Here is a 14,535-nt window from a genome sequence, read left to right as displayed (position 1 = left end):
CATTACATTGTTTCTACGTCAGGTCCTGTGTACTTTACAGCAAAAAATCTGCTCTGTCCAAATGAACTGCAGTTTAATTCCATGACCAACACCTCTATTATTTTATTGATATTACCCAAGCAAATCCAACATTCTCTCATTAACCTGAAATGAAAGAGTAACATAGTGGTTAGGTCATTTCTTGGAATGTAGTTGATTGAGTGGAAATTTGATAGAGGTATACAAAATTATGAGGGGCATAGGGTGAATGCAAACAGGCTTTTTCTACTGAGGCTGAGTGGTCTACAACTAGTGGTCATGGGCTAAGGGTGAAAGGTGAAAAGTTTAAGAGGAACATGAAGGGAAACTTTTTCACTCAGATGTGAGAGTGTGGAATGAGCTTCCAGTGCAAGTGGTGTAAGCGAGCTCGATTTCAACGTTTAAGAGATGTTTGGATAGATGCATAGATATGGAGGGCTATAGTCCCAGTACAGGTCGATGAGAGTAGGCAGTTTAAATGGCTCAGAATGGACTAGATGGGCTGAAGGGCCTGTTTCTGTGCTGTACTTTTCAAGAACTATGAATTCTGGGAGGAAATATAATTTACTGCAACTGTTGCAATCAGGAGCAACACAAAAAGCACTGGAGGAACTCAACAAGTCAGGCAGCAACTATGGAAATAAATGGAGTGTTGACATTTCTGATTGAGACCCTTCACCTGTACCTGGACTGGAAGTGAATCCTGATTTTAATTAGTATTTCATATGGAGGTGTTTGAGAGGCTTACATCGAGTCCAGCTGTAGGATTTCCAGCTGTTGCTTCATTGAATCCAGGAGCAGCTTGTTTTTGTATTCTCGTGCCTTAAGTTCTGCCAACATTTTCTCCAACTGAGAAAAGTTCTTGCTTTTTTCTGACAATTCATTTAATCTTCTCACAATCTCTGCAGTGAAATTAGAAAAAAAATAACAAACTGAACAGTGATCTTCATGAGACCATTCAGAGCAAGTGTATACTTTACAGTCTGGTTCATTGGCAAGACCGACGGTGGGAGGGCTGTGTGGCCTCAATTGTTGCTCAGACCAGGCCCTCTTGCCGTGGCATTGCCTGTTGCAGCCACACAGGGGAGGAGGCGCTGGAGGTGGTGTGGGAGAGAACAGAGGTGTGGTGGGCACCTGGGTCGGGGGCTGGCCCCTGCAGGCCAGCTGTTTTATCGGTGCTGCTCTCTAGTGTTCGTCCCCTTGAAGACAAACTGGATTGCTTTCATCTGTGGCTGACCCAGCGTGAGATGAAGAACTGCTGCATGCTTGTTCTTACAGGAACATGGCTCCAAAACAACATCCCATGCACCATCAAGGAATTTAAGCTAATATTATTTTGTGACTGTATGTGCAATTGTAACTGTATGTGCTGTGTTTGGCTGTATGTAATGTGTTTTGCACTTGGCCCCAGAGGAAAGCTGTTTCATTTAACTGTATAGATGAGTGTGGTTGAATGACAATTAAACTTGAACTTGAAGTATAGAAAGATAAAACTACATGGAATGCTTGGTGTCAGTAATTCCCCTTCACTGCCAGGCATGATTGAGCTGGTAGCACTGAGAGGTTGCTGATTCAAACAAGCACACCTCCTCAGAGCAGTAACAAGAGATAACTACACCAAATATAGCTCACAAATACACTGAGTGCAGCATTTTGAAATATAATTTTAAGCTCTTAATCTTTAGAATAGAACAAAAGGTACCCTACAAAGTGACTCCATGTAACCTTGCAGCCATCTTTTCTGATAAATGCAGAAAATGCTCAAATATCTACAAGCACGGGCCGTATCTGTGCAGAGTTTATGCTTTAGGTTGATGGACCCTTTCACAAAATTCCACTTTATTGATTGCAATGTATGGCTCATAATAGGGTTATACAGAGATCAATAGGGACAGGTGACATTCTGGGTTTATCCACTGGATAACTAGACTGGAAAGCACTTCTGATTATAATTTAAATAATCCTGAGTGATGACTAACTGATTTACAACTGTTTTTTAATGGAGACAAGATATTTAAATTCTTTAAAGCACAAGTCTTACTTCCCATTCAGATTTATGTCAATCAAAGCAATTCCCAGTGACCCACGGGAAGCAAAACAAATACAATATTCCTTTATCAAATCTCAAGCAGGCTTTGCCGTGTCAGCTCATCTTGCAGTGACCAGTTTTGTATTACCATCTACTGAATCTCGGGTACCTGCTCTCTGCTCCTCCAGCTCCTTGTTATGCAGTAATATACCAGTCACATGTTCTCCGTGGTTCTGTGCCAGGTTCTGCAACTGATTCTTGTGTTCCCGCATCCACTGCTCTTTGGGGATGGGATCCTCCTGAGATTTAAAGCAAGGGGACTGAAAATTGAGCATTATATGACTCTGGTATTTCAGATAATAGTTTATTTTTAGCCCCAAAAAAACAGTCTCTCTCATATAATGGGTGTTTGTTGATGTGGATCCTGAGTAAATGGTTTCAGTAATGCCAAAACCAGGCACCCGATTTCAGGGAACAATAGCACTACCTCATTTTACTTCCCAACTACCTTTAATTACCTATACTACAATGGTGAATCACTGCAAAGTGATTGAGAAATCCTGCCAGTTCTTTATTCCTCTTTGTGCTGAAGCTCCACAGCATTTGGGTGGAAAACGGTACTTCACCAGGTCTGGTAAACAACCACCATTTGACAGTCAAAGAAAATGGTCTCAATCCTGATGCCTGCTCCATCACAGAAACACATTAAGGGCCACTCTCCTGATCATGTCATAATACAGTTCACTCTGTCCATGCCAAGTAGCCATAAAAATAATGCCACTTACTAGCACTTGGTGAATACCATCCATGCCTTGGCAATTCAAATGGCTGTTCCAGCTCCAATCACTCTCTAATGAAAAATGCTTCCTTATAGCCCCTCTAAACTTCTTACCTGTAAACCCATGCCCTCTCATTATAGGCACTACCACTGTGAGAAAATGTTTACTGCTGTCAACCATAGCTATGCCTATCTTAAACTTTCCTGTGCTGTCTACCACAACGCTAGCAATGCATCCACTTCGACTTTGTGAGAAAGATAACGGCTCTCTACTCTATCTGTTTCTCATAATTTTATGAACTTCACTCATAATTTTATGAACTTCAATCACATCTCCCCTCTGTTTCTGCTGCTCCGGAGAACATAATCCTAGTTTGTCCAAACTCTCCTTAAAGCAACTGCCATTTAATCTAGGCAGCATCTGGTAAATCTCTTCTATACTCTTTCTGTACCCCCCACATCCTTCACATAATGGAGTGACCAGTATTGAATCCAATACTCACTATAAAGCTGAGATTTAAAACAGACCTGAGCGGTAACGTCTTTACGGAGAGTGGTAAGTACCGGGAGCAAGCTGCCAGAGTGGTCAAAATACTGGCTGCCAGCTCTATGGCTTGCATAATGTCATAAACTTCTATCAAATCTCTCCTCTGGCTCTGCCACTCTAGAGTAAACAATCCCAGCTTTTCTAAACTCTCCTCATAGCACATACTGTATCCTCCGAACCAGACAGCATTCTGGTAAACCTTCTCAGCACCCTCTCCAAAGCCTTCATTTCATTTCTTTACTGAAGTTACCAGAATCGAATGCAATACTCTAAAACTGGTCTAACCATAGTTTTGTTAGGTGTAACATAACTTCCCGGCTCTTGAATTCATGCCTCGACTAATGAAGACCTTCTTCACCACCCTATCAATCTGGGTGGCCACTTTCATTGAGCCATGTACCTACTTAAGATCCATCTATCCATCAACACAGTTAAGGACCCTGACTTTAACTGTGTACTCCTCCTCAAAGTTGGATCTCCCAAAGTGCAACTCCTCACACTTGCATGGATTAAACATCACCTGCCACTTCTCCACCCATATCTGCGATTGATCCATATTCACTGTATCCTTTGCCAATTTTCTGTGGACAGAAGGATGACTGGAAAAAAATGTTGTTAATGCACTGCATGTGGACCAGGATGTGAATGATAAATCGTTGAACTTTTACACCAAGACCTCTCTGTTCCTCAATATTCCCTCGGGCCACACCTTTCCTTATCTATGTCCAGCTTTTATTTGACCTCCCAAAATGCATCACCTCATATTTATGAGGATTAACTTCCAAGCACTATCACTGAGCTCAGTTTACCAGCTGATCAATACCTTTCTGTAGCCTGAGACTATCACTATCCACAAAACTATCATGTTTTTATTGTAATGACATGAATAATGATAGTTTCATGCAATGTGCTAATATATGTTTCTCTTTCAGATCCTGGTCCATGTTTTATGAAGGTGGAACTACATTGTACATATGCTAAAACTGGCAGAAACTCTTTTCAAGCAGAATGTAATTGAAGTAGCTCTGTTTATATCCAGATCTTCATTATCATCCCCTTGAAAAATCAGACCACTAAACGACTGTAAAGATGCAGCAACACTTGCTGGATTCTTCAAGAGCAGTCATAGCAGTGGAAGGTTTTCCCACCTTCCTGGCTGTAGTCCAATTCGATAATAGTGATTTCCAGGAGCTACAGGCTCTAAACCATTAAGATTTAGAAAAGTTTCAGGAGGGACATTCAACAGTTCAATCATACCTTTAAAGCTGAAAATGATTAAAAATAATTAAGAATATAAGAGAAACACTGAGTGATAACACTTGCACATTGTTTTTAAAAAACTACATAAAGCTGAAACATCCAAACTGCACCTGAATGCAAAAAAGGTAAACATTAAATTTTAATGATAATTACCATGTAAATATTTCATGAGGTATCAGCAGGATATAATGAACTAAAATGTCAACATCTTTCCGCAACAGTACTGAAGTCAGTTTTCATCCAGGTTCAGATTTGACCTAAGTAAATGGGTAATGAAGCTCCTTCACATGTGGAATGTGTTTCAAATGTTGTGAAGTCTTGGTGCTGAACAGTCTGGCCAACTGCGGCATGCTCAACAACCAGAATATTGAAATAAAATTTTTAAAAATGGAAAAGTGATATCAGACCTGATACAAACAGAACAAAGGAGTAAGTTATCTTAATTTCAAGAATTCAGCATTGAATCCTACAGGCTGCAATACAGTCAGATGTAAAATGAACCATTGTTCCTCACACGGAGAAGAAAGTTGCAGAACATATGGAATCACAAAGGTGTAGATGGAGCTGCAGGGGTGGAGGTGAAGAACAGGGAAGAGAAGAGGTGAAAACATGAATATTTGATAAAAGGGAGAAGTTAGGAGGAAGGTGAGGGTTAAAGAGAAAGGAAGAAGAGAAGGATTTTACTAGATAACTTTTGGTATATACTGAGAGTACTACTAACTGAACATTAGGGAAAACAGCTAAACACAGCTTACTCAAAAATCCAGTTTAGTTAATTATCTTAAACTTAGGTCAAATCTGAACCTCCATCATTTTTACCTGTCACAGAAATTTCCTCTGCCCCACCCATTGCCTTCCCCACCTTCTCTGCTACTCAAACAAACTTGTTTTCTCTCTTTATCAGCTCTGATGAAGGGCCTTCTACTGTTTCTCTTTTCACAGATGCTGCCTGACTTGCTGGCTTTTCCAGCAATTTTGGTTTTTATTTCAGATTTTCTGCCTCACAATTTTTTTTTTATATTTGGTTTTACTCCATCACTTTCTTCTTTCTCCTCATCAGCACTACCCTGTGCTCCCGTTGAGATGTCCTGCCATTCATTTTACCACAGAAAAATCTGCCCTATACAGTTTAAACTTAAACTTCAAGTCTGCATCATTTGACAATTTGAGTATACTTTCAGCCCTAAACAGGAGCCATCGATTTTCCTTCAAAGGAGGTAGCTGTGTCTCTTGGAAGTTACCTGGTCAAGTGTTAACTGACTGTAAGGCACCAGGTTATCATTCATTAATCTTCTCTCCTTCTCATCCATTTCTGCCAAGATCTCTCGCTCTTCCATTTCACGTTGCTTTCGTTGCTCCTCACGGCGTTGTCTGTAGTCTTTCAGCTGATCAAGCTATTGTTAAAAGAAGAAAGTAATGAAAAACAGTAGAAAAGGAAAAAAATAGAAATCTAATCTCTATGTCAAGGGTCCTTCAAAGATCACTGAATTAATTGACAAGACATTTGTTATTGGAGGTTAAAGAATAGATGCTCAAAAATGTCCTGTTCTTTGAATATTGCCAATGGATTAGTTATTATTCTGGGGGTCTGTAGGTTTTGTCATCATTATGAAACACATTCTTTTACAATGGAAGCATATAAGGTTGAAAGAAAGCAAATGCAGGGCTGCACTACTTTCTTTGGGGGGTTGATAGTTTTCATTTAAAAACTTTACTAAGTTATGGAAGGAACTTTAATTTAATTCACAATATTGTCTTTCATTATTTTCTATCTATAAGGCTTTTTGGAGTAACTGAGTTTTCATTTGATAAAGAGTTATTTACCAACTCTCTACACCACACTCCAGTCGGTAGCGATAACGCACCTTCAAGTTGGACTACTAACCACCATTAAAAGTCAGAAGAAGATTAGTTAGGCCTAGTAAAAGGGCAACTGAAGAATAAACCAGTGCTCCAGCATCTACAGTCTCTTGTGACTCCGATGAGTTGACTCCAGCTCCACATTTTTAAAAAAAGTGTTTGATATTCACCAAAAGAAGGTAAACTGATTGTTCAAGTAAAAGGGAATAAAGTAGCAGACTGCAATGGAATTAACATGAATTGAAGATTAATTAAATCAGCTAAGAACAATTTGCATACTAATGCAGGTGGTACACTGCTAATAATATCATCAGAGCTGGATTCACATTATCCAGGAATAAGGCTGATTTCCACTATGGAACACCAGCAATCAACCAAAGTAGTCCAGTATTTTGTGAACCTATTTCGAGCTGCCACTAAGTGCTGGAAACCTGTTTACAAGGCACTGTCTTTGAACCTTAAGCTTTATTTTGCTCATATAAACTTCATTCTTAAATATTGGATTTCACCCTTTGATTTTACTACGAAGGGGGCCCAAACAATGAAAAGTAAAACAGGAAATTATGCCCTCAGTAGATTACAAATAGATTCACACCCAATGATATACTTCTAACGTGGCACACAGTAGGGAGATTCTTCACAATACTACACATGCCTATAATGATAAACATATATTAGAAAGACTCTTCCAAAAACTGCCATGCTTAATGGTATGATATTCACTGTATGTAAAGAGACTAGGTACTCTCTTCTTCTTCTCTTACAGAAACATCTGCATGATGCTAAGATAGGGCACATCATCAGTGATGTTACCTGGGGCCGTCAGGTGTTTCGGGTCTTTCAACATCATACACCCTCGCCCAGGTGACCCAATCGGGGTGGATTAGACCCCGGCCTGTGCCCTAGCAGCAACCCACAGATCTGTCCTCTTTATCCAGAGCCATCTTGACGCTTTCTCTGCTAGAAATGGTAGAAATGGCTCTCCTTCTTCTCTCTCCTGTGATTCCAAGTGCAGTGTATACTTTGCAGAGTGACTGGCCTGCAAAGCCACATCATCCGACCTCCACGGGCCAACACTTTGCTCTCCAGCCTCATCTTTGGCAGTTGTTCTTCAGATCTTCATACTTGGCTCTTTTCTGCTCGTAGGCCTCCTCCATGCGTTCTTCCCACGGCCCGGTAAGCTCAAGCATAAGAACGTGCTTCGATGAGTCGGACCACAACTCAATATCAGGCCGCAATGTAGTCTCTGTGATGTGGGGAGGAAACTGCAGCTGTTTTCCCAGGTCCGCTCTTAGCTTCCAGTCCTGCACAGTGAAGAGCAAGCCGGTTGCTTTCTGGTGTTTTGTTGGTCTTTCCCCCCTCTTTGACAAAGCAGAGGGTATTCTTGACCGGACTTGTTTTCCAGCAGATGTTAAGGGTGCTGCAGATTGTCTCAGCAATTGCTCAGAGGACCTGGTCATGCCGCCACTGATAACGGCCATCGGCAAGAGCTCTGGGGCAGCAGCTCAGAATATGCTCTAGCGTGCCGGTCTTCTCACAGAGGGGACAAGCTGGTCGTTCTGCAAGACCCCAGCAGTGCAGGTTGGATGAGCTAGGAAGGACGTTATAAACAGCCTGGATAAGGAACTTGATGTGGTGTGGATCCACCTTCCAGAGATCGTTCCAAGAGATCTTTCGCTTGATCACCTGCTCCCATTTGGTCCAGGCTCCTTGCTGTTTCATTCCCACTGCTCTGCTGGTCCTCTCCTCCACAGCTGTCCTTACTTCATTCTGGACCAGTTCTCCTCACTCTTTCCCTTGTACTTTGTCAAAATGGGGGACTTCAAGGCTTCCAAGTCCAACTCTTCCCTTGGCGACTGCCCCCACCAGCACTTTGTGGCACAGTCGCGCCTCAGCTTCTTCCACTGCGGCCTCTGCTCTCCACTTTCTTCCAGTTCTCACTGCCACTCTTGCTCCGGCAACTTTTGGATCTGAAGATTCCCAGAACTGCAGGTCCTCTCTTGCTCGCAAAACCTTGAACTCTTCCTCGATGGATTTCAGGGGGAGCCTCAGTTTGCAGTTATTCCCGTACAGAGTGATGGTGCTGATGTTCCTTGGTAAATCCAGCCATCTTCGCAGGAACCGGCTGACTACCCTCTCTAATTCAACAACGGTGGAAATTGGAAACTTCTAGAGAAGCAGTGGCCAGAGGATTCTTGGTAGTATACTGTGCTGGTAAACTGCCCTGGAAGGCCAGTCCTGTCAACCTCTTGCAACCATTGTTCAAACTCCACAGGTGTTTCTTATTGCCGCCTTATCTCTGAGTGTTGCATCAAACATCTTCCCAAGACTTTTAGCAGGGTTCTCTGTGATGGTAGGAATTGGAATGTCCTCAATGGAGAAACAAAATTTCTCCTGTACTCTCCCCTTCTTCAGCTCTACAGATCTTGATTTTGCAGGTGTAAAGTACATCCTTGCCCACCTCATCAACCTTTCCAGCCCCTTAAGAATCCACCTAGCACCAGGCACTGACTCCGTAGTGATAGTCAGATCATCCATGAAGGCTTGTATTGGTGGTTGGCAGATCCCAGATCTTGATTTCGGGCCTCGACACTCTGGCTCTGAGGATTTTACCAGCATATTCATTGTCAGAGCGAAAAGGATGACTGAGATGGTGCAGCCTGCGATGATACCAATCTCCAGCCTGCTCCAGTCTGATGTTATTGGCCCTGTTGAGACTCAGCTGGAGCTCATTGTAGTAGTCCATAAGGAGGCCTCTGATTCCTTCAGGAACATGGTGCTTCTTCAGAGGGTCTTCAACAACCTTGTGGAGGATTGATCCATAGGCATTGGCCAAATCCAACCACAAAACCACAAAGTCACCCTTATTCTCTCTGGCCTCTCTCAGAAGCTGTGTGATGACACCAATGTGCTCCAAGCAGCCTGGTACCCTTGGAATGCCACCCTTCTGGACAGGAGTGTTGATGTAATTGTTCTTCAGGAAGTACTCTGTTAGGCGCTTTGCCACCACGCTGAAGAAGATCTTTCCTTCAACACTCAGCAAGGATATTATCCTAAGCTAAGGCAGTATTCTGTAGAGTTTAGAAGAAATGGAGAGATTATTGAAATTTACAAGATTCTCTTACAGGACTCAACCATCTGGATGCTGTGAGAATGTTTCCCTTAACAGAACGGAATCAGCTATCACAGCTTCAGAATAATGGATAGGTCACTTACAACTATGAGAAGAAATTTCTTCACTCAGTGTGTGTGGTGAATTCATGAAATTCTCTACCCCAAAGAGCAAAAGAATTTTAGTCATTGTTTGCATTCAGTGTAGTGATTAATTAACAAAATCTGCAGACATAGCTGGAAAATGGTACATAGCTGGAAGATCAGTAATGCATTCACCATGATTTTGATTAATGGCAAAACAAATTAAAGGCCCCAACTGTCACTCCTGCTCTGCTGACAGGTTGAAACTCTCTAGCCAAATACCCTTGGGACCTGACTGGTGCAAGACCACAGGAGATCTAGAGCACATATTCACTCCCAATCATTTTTCTGACTGAGACTCTTCATCAGGACTGGAAAGGAACGGGAAAGAAGCCAGAATAAGGAAAGGGGGAGGGATAGGAATACAAACTGGCAGGTGATAGGTGAAACCAGGTGAGGGGAAAGGTGGGTGGTTGAGGAAGCGGGTGTGGGGGTAAAATGAGAAGCTGGAAGGTGATTGGGGAAGAGGTAAGTGGCTGAATAAGGAGGAATTTGATAGGAGAGGATAGCGGACCATGAGAGGAAGGGAAGGAGGAGGGGCACCAGAGGGAGGTGATGGGCAGGTGAGGAGAAGGGGTAAGAGAGGAGCTAGAACTTGAAATGGAAAAAGAGACAAGGGGGAGGGGAGGAAATTACTGTAAGTTTGAGAAATTGATGGGTACACTATCAGTCAGCTTGGAGGCCACCCAGACGGAATATGAGGTGTTGTTCCTCCAACCTGAGCCTGACCTCATCATAACAGATCTTAGCTAATTCTCAAGCTAAATTAAGTCTTAGCATCAGTAGTTAGAAAAGAACTGTACTACACACACATTACATGTTGGACCATAGAAAATAATATTCTAGAGAGTTTCAACCTGTGTTACACTCTTTTCGTGCTGTTGTGCCCTCCTGCCAGCTGATAGTCTGAGCTTAGTGGCACTGAGGAGGGTCCTGCATTGAGATCTCAATGGGGCAAACATGCTTTCATATTTTGGAAACACATCATAATGGTACAGCAGCAATAACAGGATTCACTTGGGATGGTACCAGAAAATCAATAATTATTGGAGAATAAGTCAGGGAGGTTCGGTGCTCAAAATTCCAAATTTAGAGGGTAAACCTGGGTGTGATATGGTTGAGAGTGGTCTTTACCTGAAAGAACAGTGGATTTAGGCAAAACGCACCTGGTCTTGATCTGAACACCAAATTTTCGAAGTCTGAGAGAACTGGACTTATTCTGGGTTGAAGCAAAGTTCATGTTATGTTAAAAAGGCATTACTCATTGTAGCTCTGATAATCTGAACCTTTGGCATTTTCCACCACAGAAGGTGGTTGTGCCCAAATCACTAATTTTATTCAAAGAGTTAGGTATAGTGCCAATGGCTAAAAGATTCAAGGGATGTAGGAAGAGTGCAGCAACTGGAGCTGAATTGGGATAATCGGGTAGGATTGATATTGTCTGGTCAAGTGGTTCAAAATGCCAAAGATCTTCTGCTCATAGTTTCAATGTACAACTTCTAAATGTATTTATCTCACTGGAACGGTTTTAAATATGCTTGATGGTTCTGCCAGATGGTGATATTATTCTGAGTGGGACTGGTGTGTGTGCGTATGTGATACACATCACCACCATGCGAGACAAGTTGGGCCACACACTATAAAATGCTGGAGAAACTCAGCAGATCAGGCAGCATCTAGGAAGAGGAATAAACACAGTCAGCATTTTGGGCAAAGACTGTTAATCAGAAATGGACAGGAAGGGGCAGATTCCAGAATAAGAAGGTGGGGGAGGGGAAGGAGTACAAGCTGGCAGGTGATAGGTGAGAAAAGATGAGGGGGAAGTTGGGTGGACGGGGAGACTGGATGAAGTGAAGAGCTGGGAGGGATAGGTAGAAGAGGTAAAGGGCTGAAGGAGAAGGAATCTAATAGGAGAGGACAGTGGAACTTGGAAGAAAGGAAAGAAGGGGAACAGAGGGAGGTGATGGGTATGTGAGGAGGGTGAAAGGGTAACCAGAATGGAAAATGCACAAGAAGTGGCGCGGGGGGGGGGTGGTGAGGGGGTAGGAATTATCATATGCTGGAGAAATCAATGTTCATGCCATCAAGTTGGAAGCTACCTACATGAGATATGAAGTGTTGCTCCTCCAACCCACATTTGGCCTCATCGTGGCGGTGGAGGAGACCAGAACAGGAATGGGAAGTTGAATAGAACTGGGAGATCCTGGCTTTTGCAGTGGGCAGAGTGAAGGTGCTCAACAAAGCAGTGCCCCATCCTATGTTGGGTCTCACTGACATACAGGAGGTCACACCAGCACACCGGATATAATAGATAACCCAACAGACTCACAGGTGAAGTATCACATCACCTAGAAAGACTGTTTGGGGCCCTGAATGGTGGTGAGGAAGAAGGTGTCGAGGCAGGTGTAGCACTTGTCACACTTGCAGAAGGAAATTCAGTGCGAAGGGATGACAGGACAACAGAGTCATGTAGTGAGCAATCCCTTTGGAGTGAGGGGAGATGTGCTTGGTGGGTTGGATCCTGTTAGAGATGGTGGAAGTTACAGAGAATGATAGCCCATGGGTTGGTAGATAAGGACATGGGGAATGCTAATCGCTGTTATTGGGTGAAGGCAGCTGTGTGGGAGATGGAGAAGATGCTGATGAGGGTAGCATCAATGGTGATGGAAGGCAAACCACATTCTTTGAAAAAAGCGAAAACTTCAACTGTTTTAGAATGGAAGGCCTCACGTTGTCATCAAGAACAAATACGATGGAGATGGAGGAACTGAAAAGGGAATAGCATTTTTATAAATGACAGGCTGGAAAGAGGTATAGTCAAGATAACTGTGAGAGTTAGTACATTTGTCAGAAGGTGGATAGTCCATCTCCAGAGATACAGAAAGATTGAGAAAGGGGCGAGGAATGTCAGAGACGGGCCAAGTAAATTTGAGGGCAGGGTGGAAATTCAAGGCAAAGTGATTAAACTGATGAGCTCAGCATGGGTCCTATTCTCTCCCATTAGATTCCTACTTCTTTATCCCCTTACATCATCTACCTATCCCCTTACAGCTTCTCACCTGGTCACTGCCCACCTCACATAGTCTCTCGTATTACCTGCCAGCTTCTGTTACTTCCCATCCCCCACGTTCTTATTCTAGCTTCTGCCCCCTTCCGCTTCCTTTCCATTCCTGATGAAGGGTCTTGGCCTGAAACGACGACGATTTATTTCCTTCTGTAGGTGCTGCCTGACTTGCTGAGCTCCTTCAGCACTTTTTGTGTTGCTCATGATTTCCAGCATCTGCAGAATCTCCTATGTTTAAGACAAATTGGGCCAGTGCATTTGTACTTCCCTAATTTGTTTAGATGCTGGAAAGCTACTATCCACACAGTTCTTCTGCTCCAACTATAAAGTGTGAAACAAACCCTTGGATTCCTTAAACAAGAAGATGATCGAGCTGCATGGTGCTTTATTTACTGCAGCACTGATCCATGGCAACCAGCTTTTACCTCCAGAGGCGGTACACATGCAGATTGTTCAAGTGTAAGGATTGCAGTAAACATTCAGACTTGTTGCCTGGTTTCAGGATTTGGGCACTCAAAGCACAACACTACATCAAAAACATGGGACTGCAGAAACTTAGAAACAATAAACGCCTGCCAAGTATTCTGTATCAAAAATATCTAAAGATCAAGCAGCATAGGTTTGAAATGCACAATTAAAACACTACAGTCGATCGCCATAGTAAAATAAAAGTTTGTAATATGTTCTGTTTAAGTTTCGTTACCAAATAGGGGTCTGTGCTTGACCCTGTGGCACTGAATATTCCTGCCAAGACAAGGGAAACTTCTTACTGTTAACGCGTTGCGCTCTCAGCAATGGTAGTGCGTTGTATCTTTAGGTGGTACTGAAGAAAAAAACACGATATAAACATTGATGAAAAACTACATCTTACCACATTTTCTGGGGTTTTCGTTACTAATCCTCTGCCGATCTCGGTCCCAATGCAAAACTTTGTCTGGTGCTTTCGAAGCAAGGACAAGGATTTAAAGGTCATGTTGCAGCTGGAACACCTTAAGTACCTGGGCGTCATCTTGAGTCGAATTGGTACCTGGATAGGGAACAGTGAGCAATGCCAGCTAGTGGCGGGACTGGGCTGTGCGAGCTCAAAGCGTGAACCATGCGCTTTAAGGGGGCTCGGGGGCTATAAATGTTATCACAGTTCTATTTAACCGCATACTGCAAATCAAAACTAATATCCAGTTACTTCATGCTGGCAGTATTTAATAGGGAATAAAAATTATATAAATTCTTGTATTTCAAGAGCCCGAAAATATTTAAGCAAGTATCTCAGAGAAAACTCAGGCGGTGCCTCAGGATCTTTAAACCTGCCAGAGGGAGCAAGTTGGGACGTCAAAGTTAGGCGCTTTCACAGAATATACAGCAAACTCCCGAGAAAACCTGACATTTATGCCTGACTCTGTTTCCTATCTCTAAATTTAACCGTTTAACGTATTTTCAAAGCAGAGATACTGTAGATAGGTTCTTGATTAGCCAGGGCATCAAAGGGTATGGGGTAAAGGCAGGGTAGTGGGGATGACTGGAAGAATTGGATCAGCCCAAGACTGAATGGCGGAGCAGACTCGATGGGCCGAATGGCCTACTTCTGCTCCTATATCTTATGGTCTTTTGGTCTAATAATTACCATTTCTCAATCATACAAAAGATGACAAAAACGCTAATTTTACGCTACGTTTTAAATTTGAATATAATTATAATACGGTACAGAAATAAACCAAATAACAGGA

At 42.7% G+C, this 14,535-nt stretch overlaps 1 protein-coding gene across 1 annotated transcript in view; it reads right to left on the bottom strand.

The window, feature by feature from the left end:
- The window catches only part of LOC134346321 (coiled-coil domain-containing protein 17-like), a 39,958-nt gene extending 26,138 nt beyond the window's left edge, over nt 1-13,820 (bottom strand). Inside the window, exons 1-4 of the mRNA XM_063047670.1 lie at nt 13,683-13,820; nt 5,874-6,026; nt 2,217-2,346; nt 767-920 (exon numbers count right to left, since the gene is read on the bottom strand). Of these exons, the coding sequence (XP_062903740.1) occupies nt 767-920; nt 2,217-2,346; nt 5,874-6,026; nt 13,683-13,820 (575 nt within the window). The remainder of the gene's footprint in view (nt 1-766; nt 921-2,216; nt 2,347-5,873; nt 6,027-13,682) is intronic.
- Nucleotides 13,821-14,535: the final 715 nt, after the last annotated feature.

Source organism: Mobula hypostoma, chromosome 5 (genome assembly GCF_963921235.1).
Source record: "Mobula hypostoma chromosome 5, sMobHyp1.1, whole genome shotgun sequence".
Taxonomy (NCBI): Eukaryota; Metazoa; Chordata; class Chondrichthyes; order Myliobatiformes; family Myliobatidae; genus Mobula; species Mobula hypostoma.
Note: the sequence above shows the minus strand (reverse complement) of the source record. Positions and strands in the feature narration are given on the sequence as shown.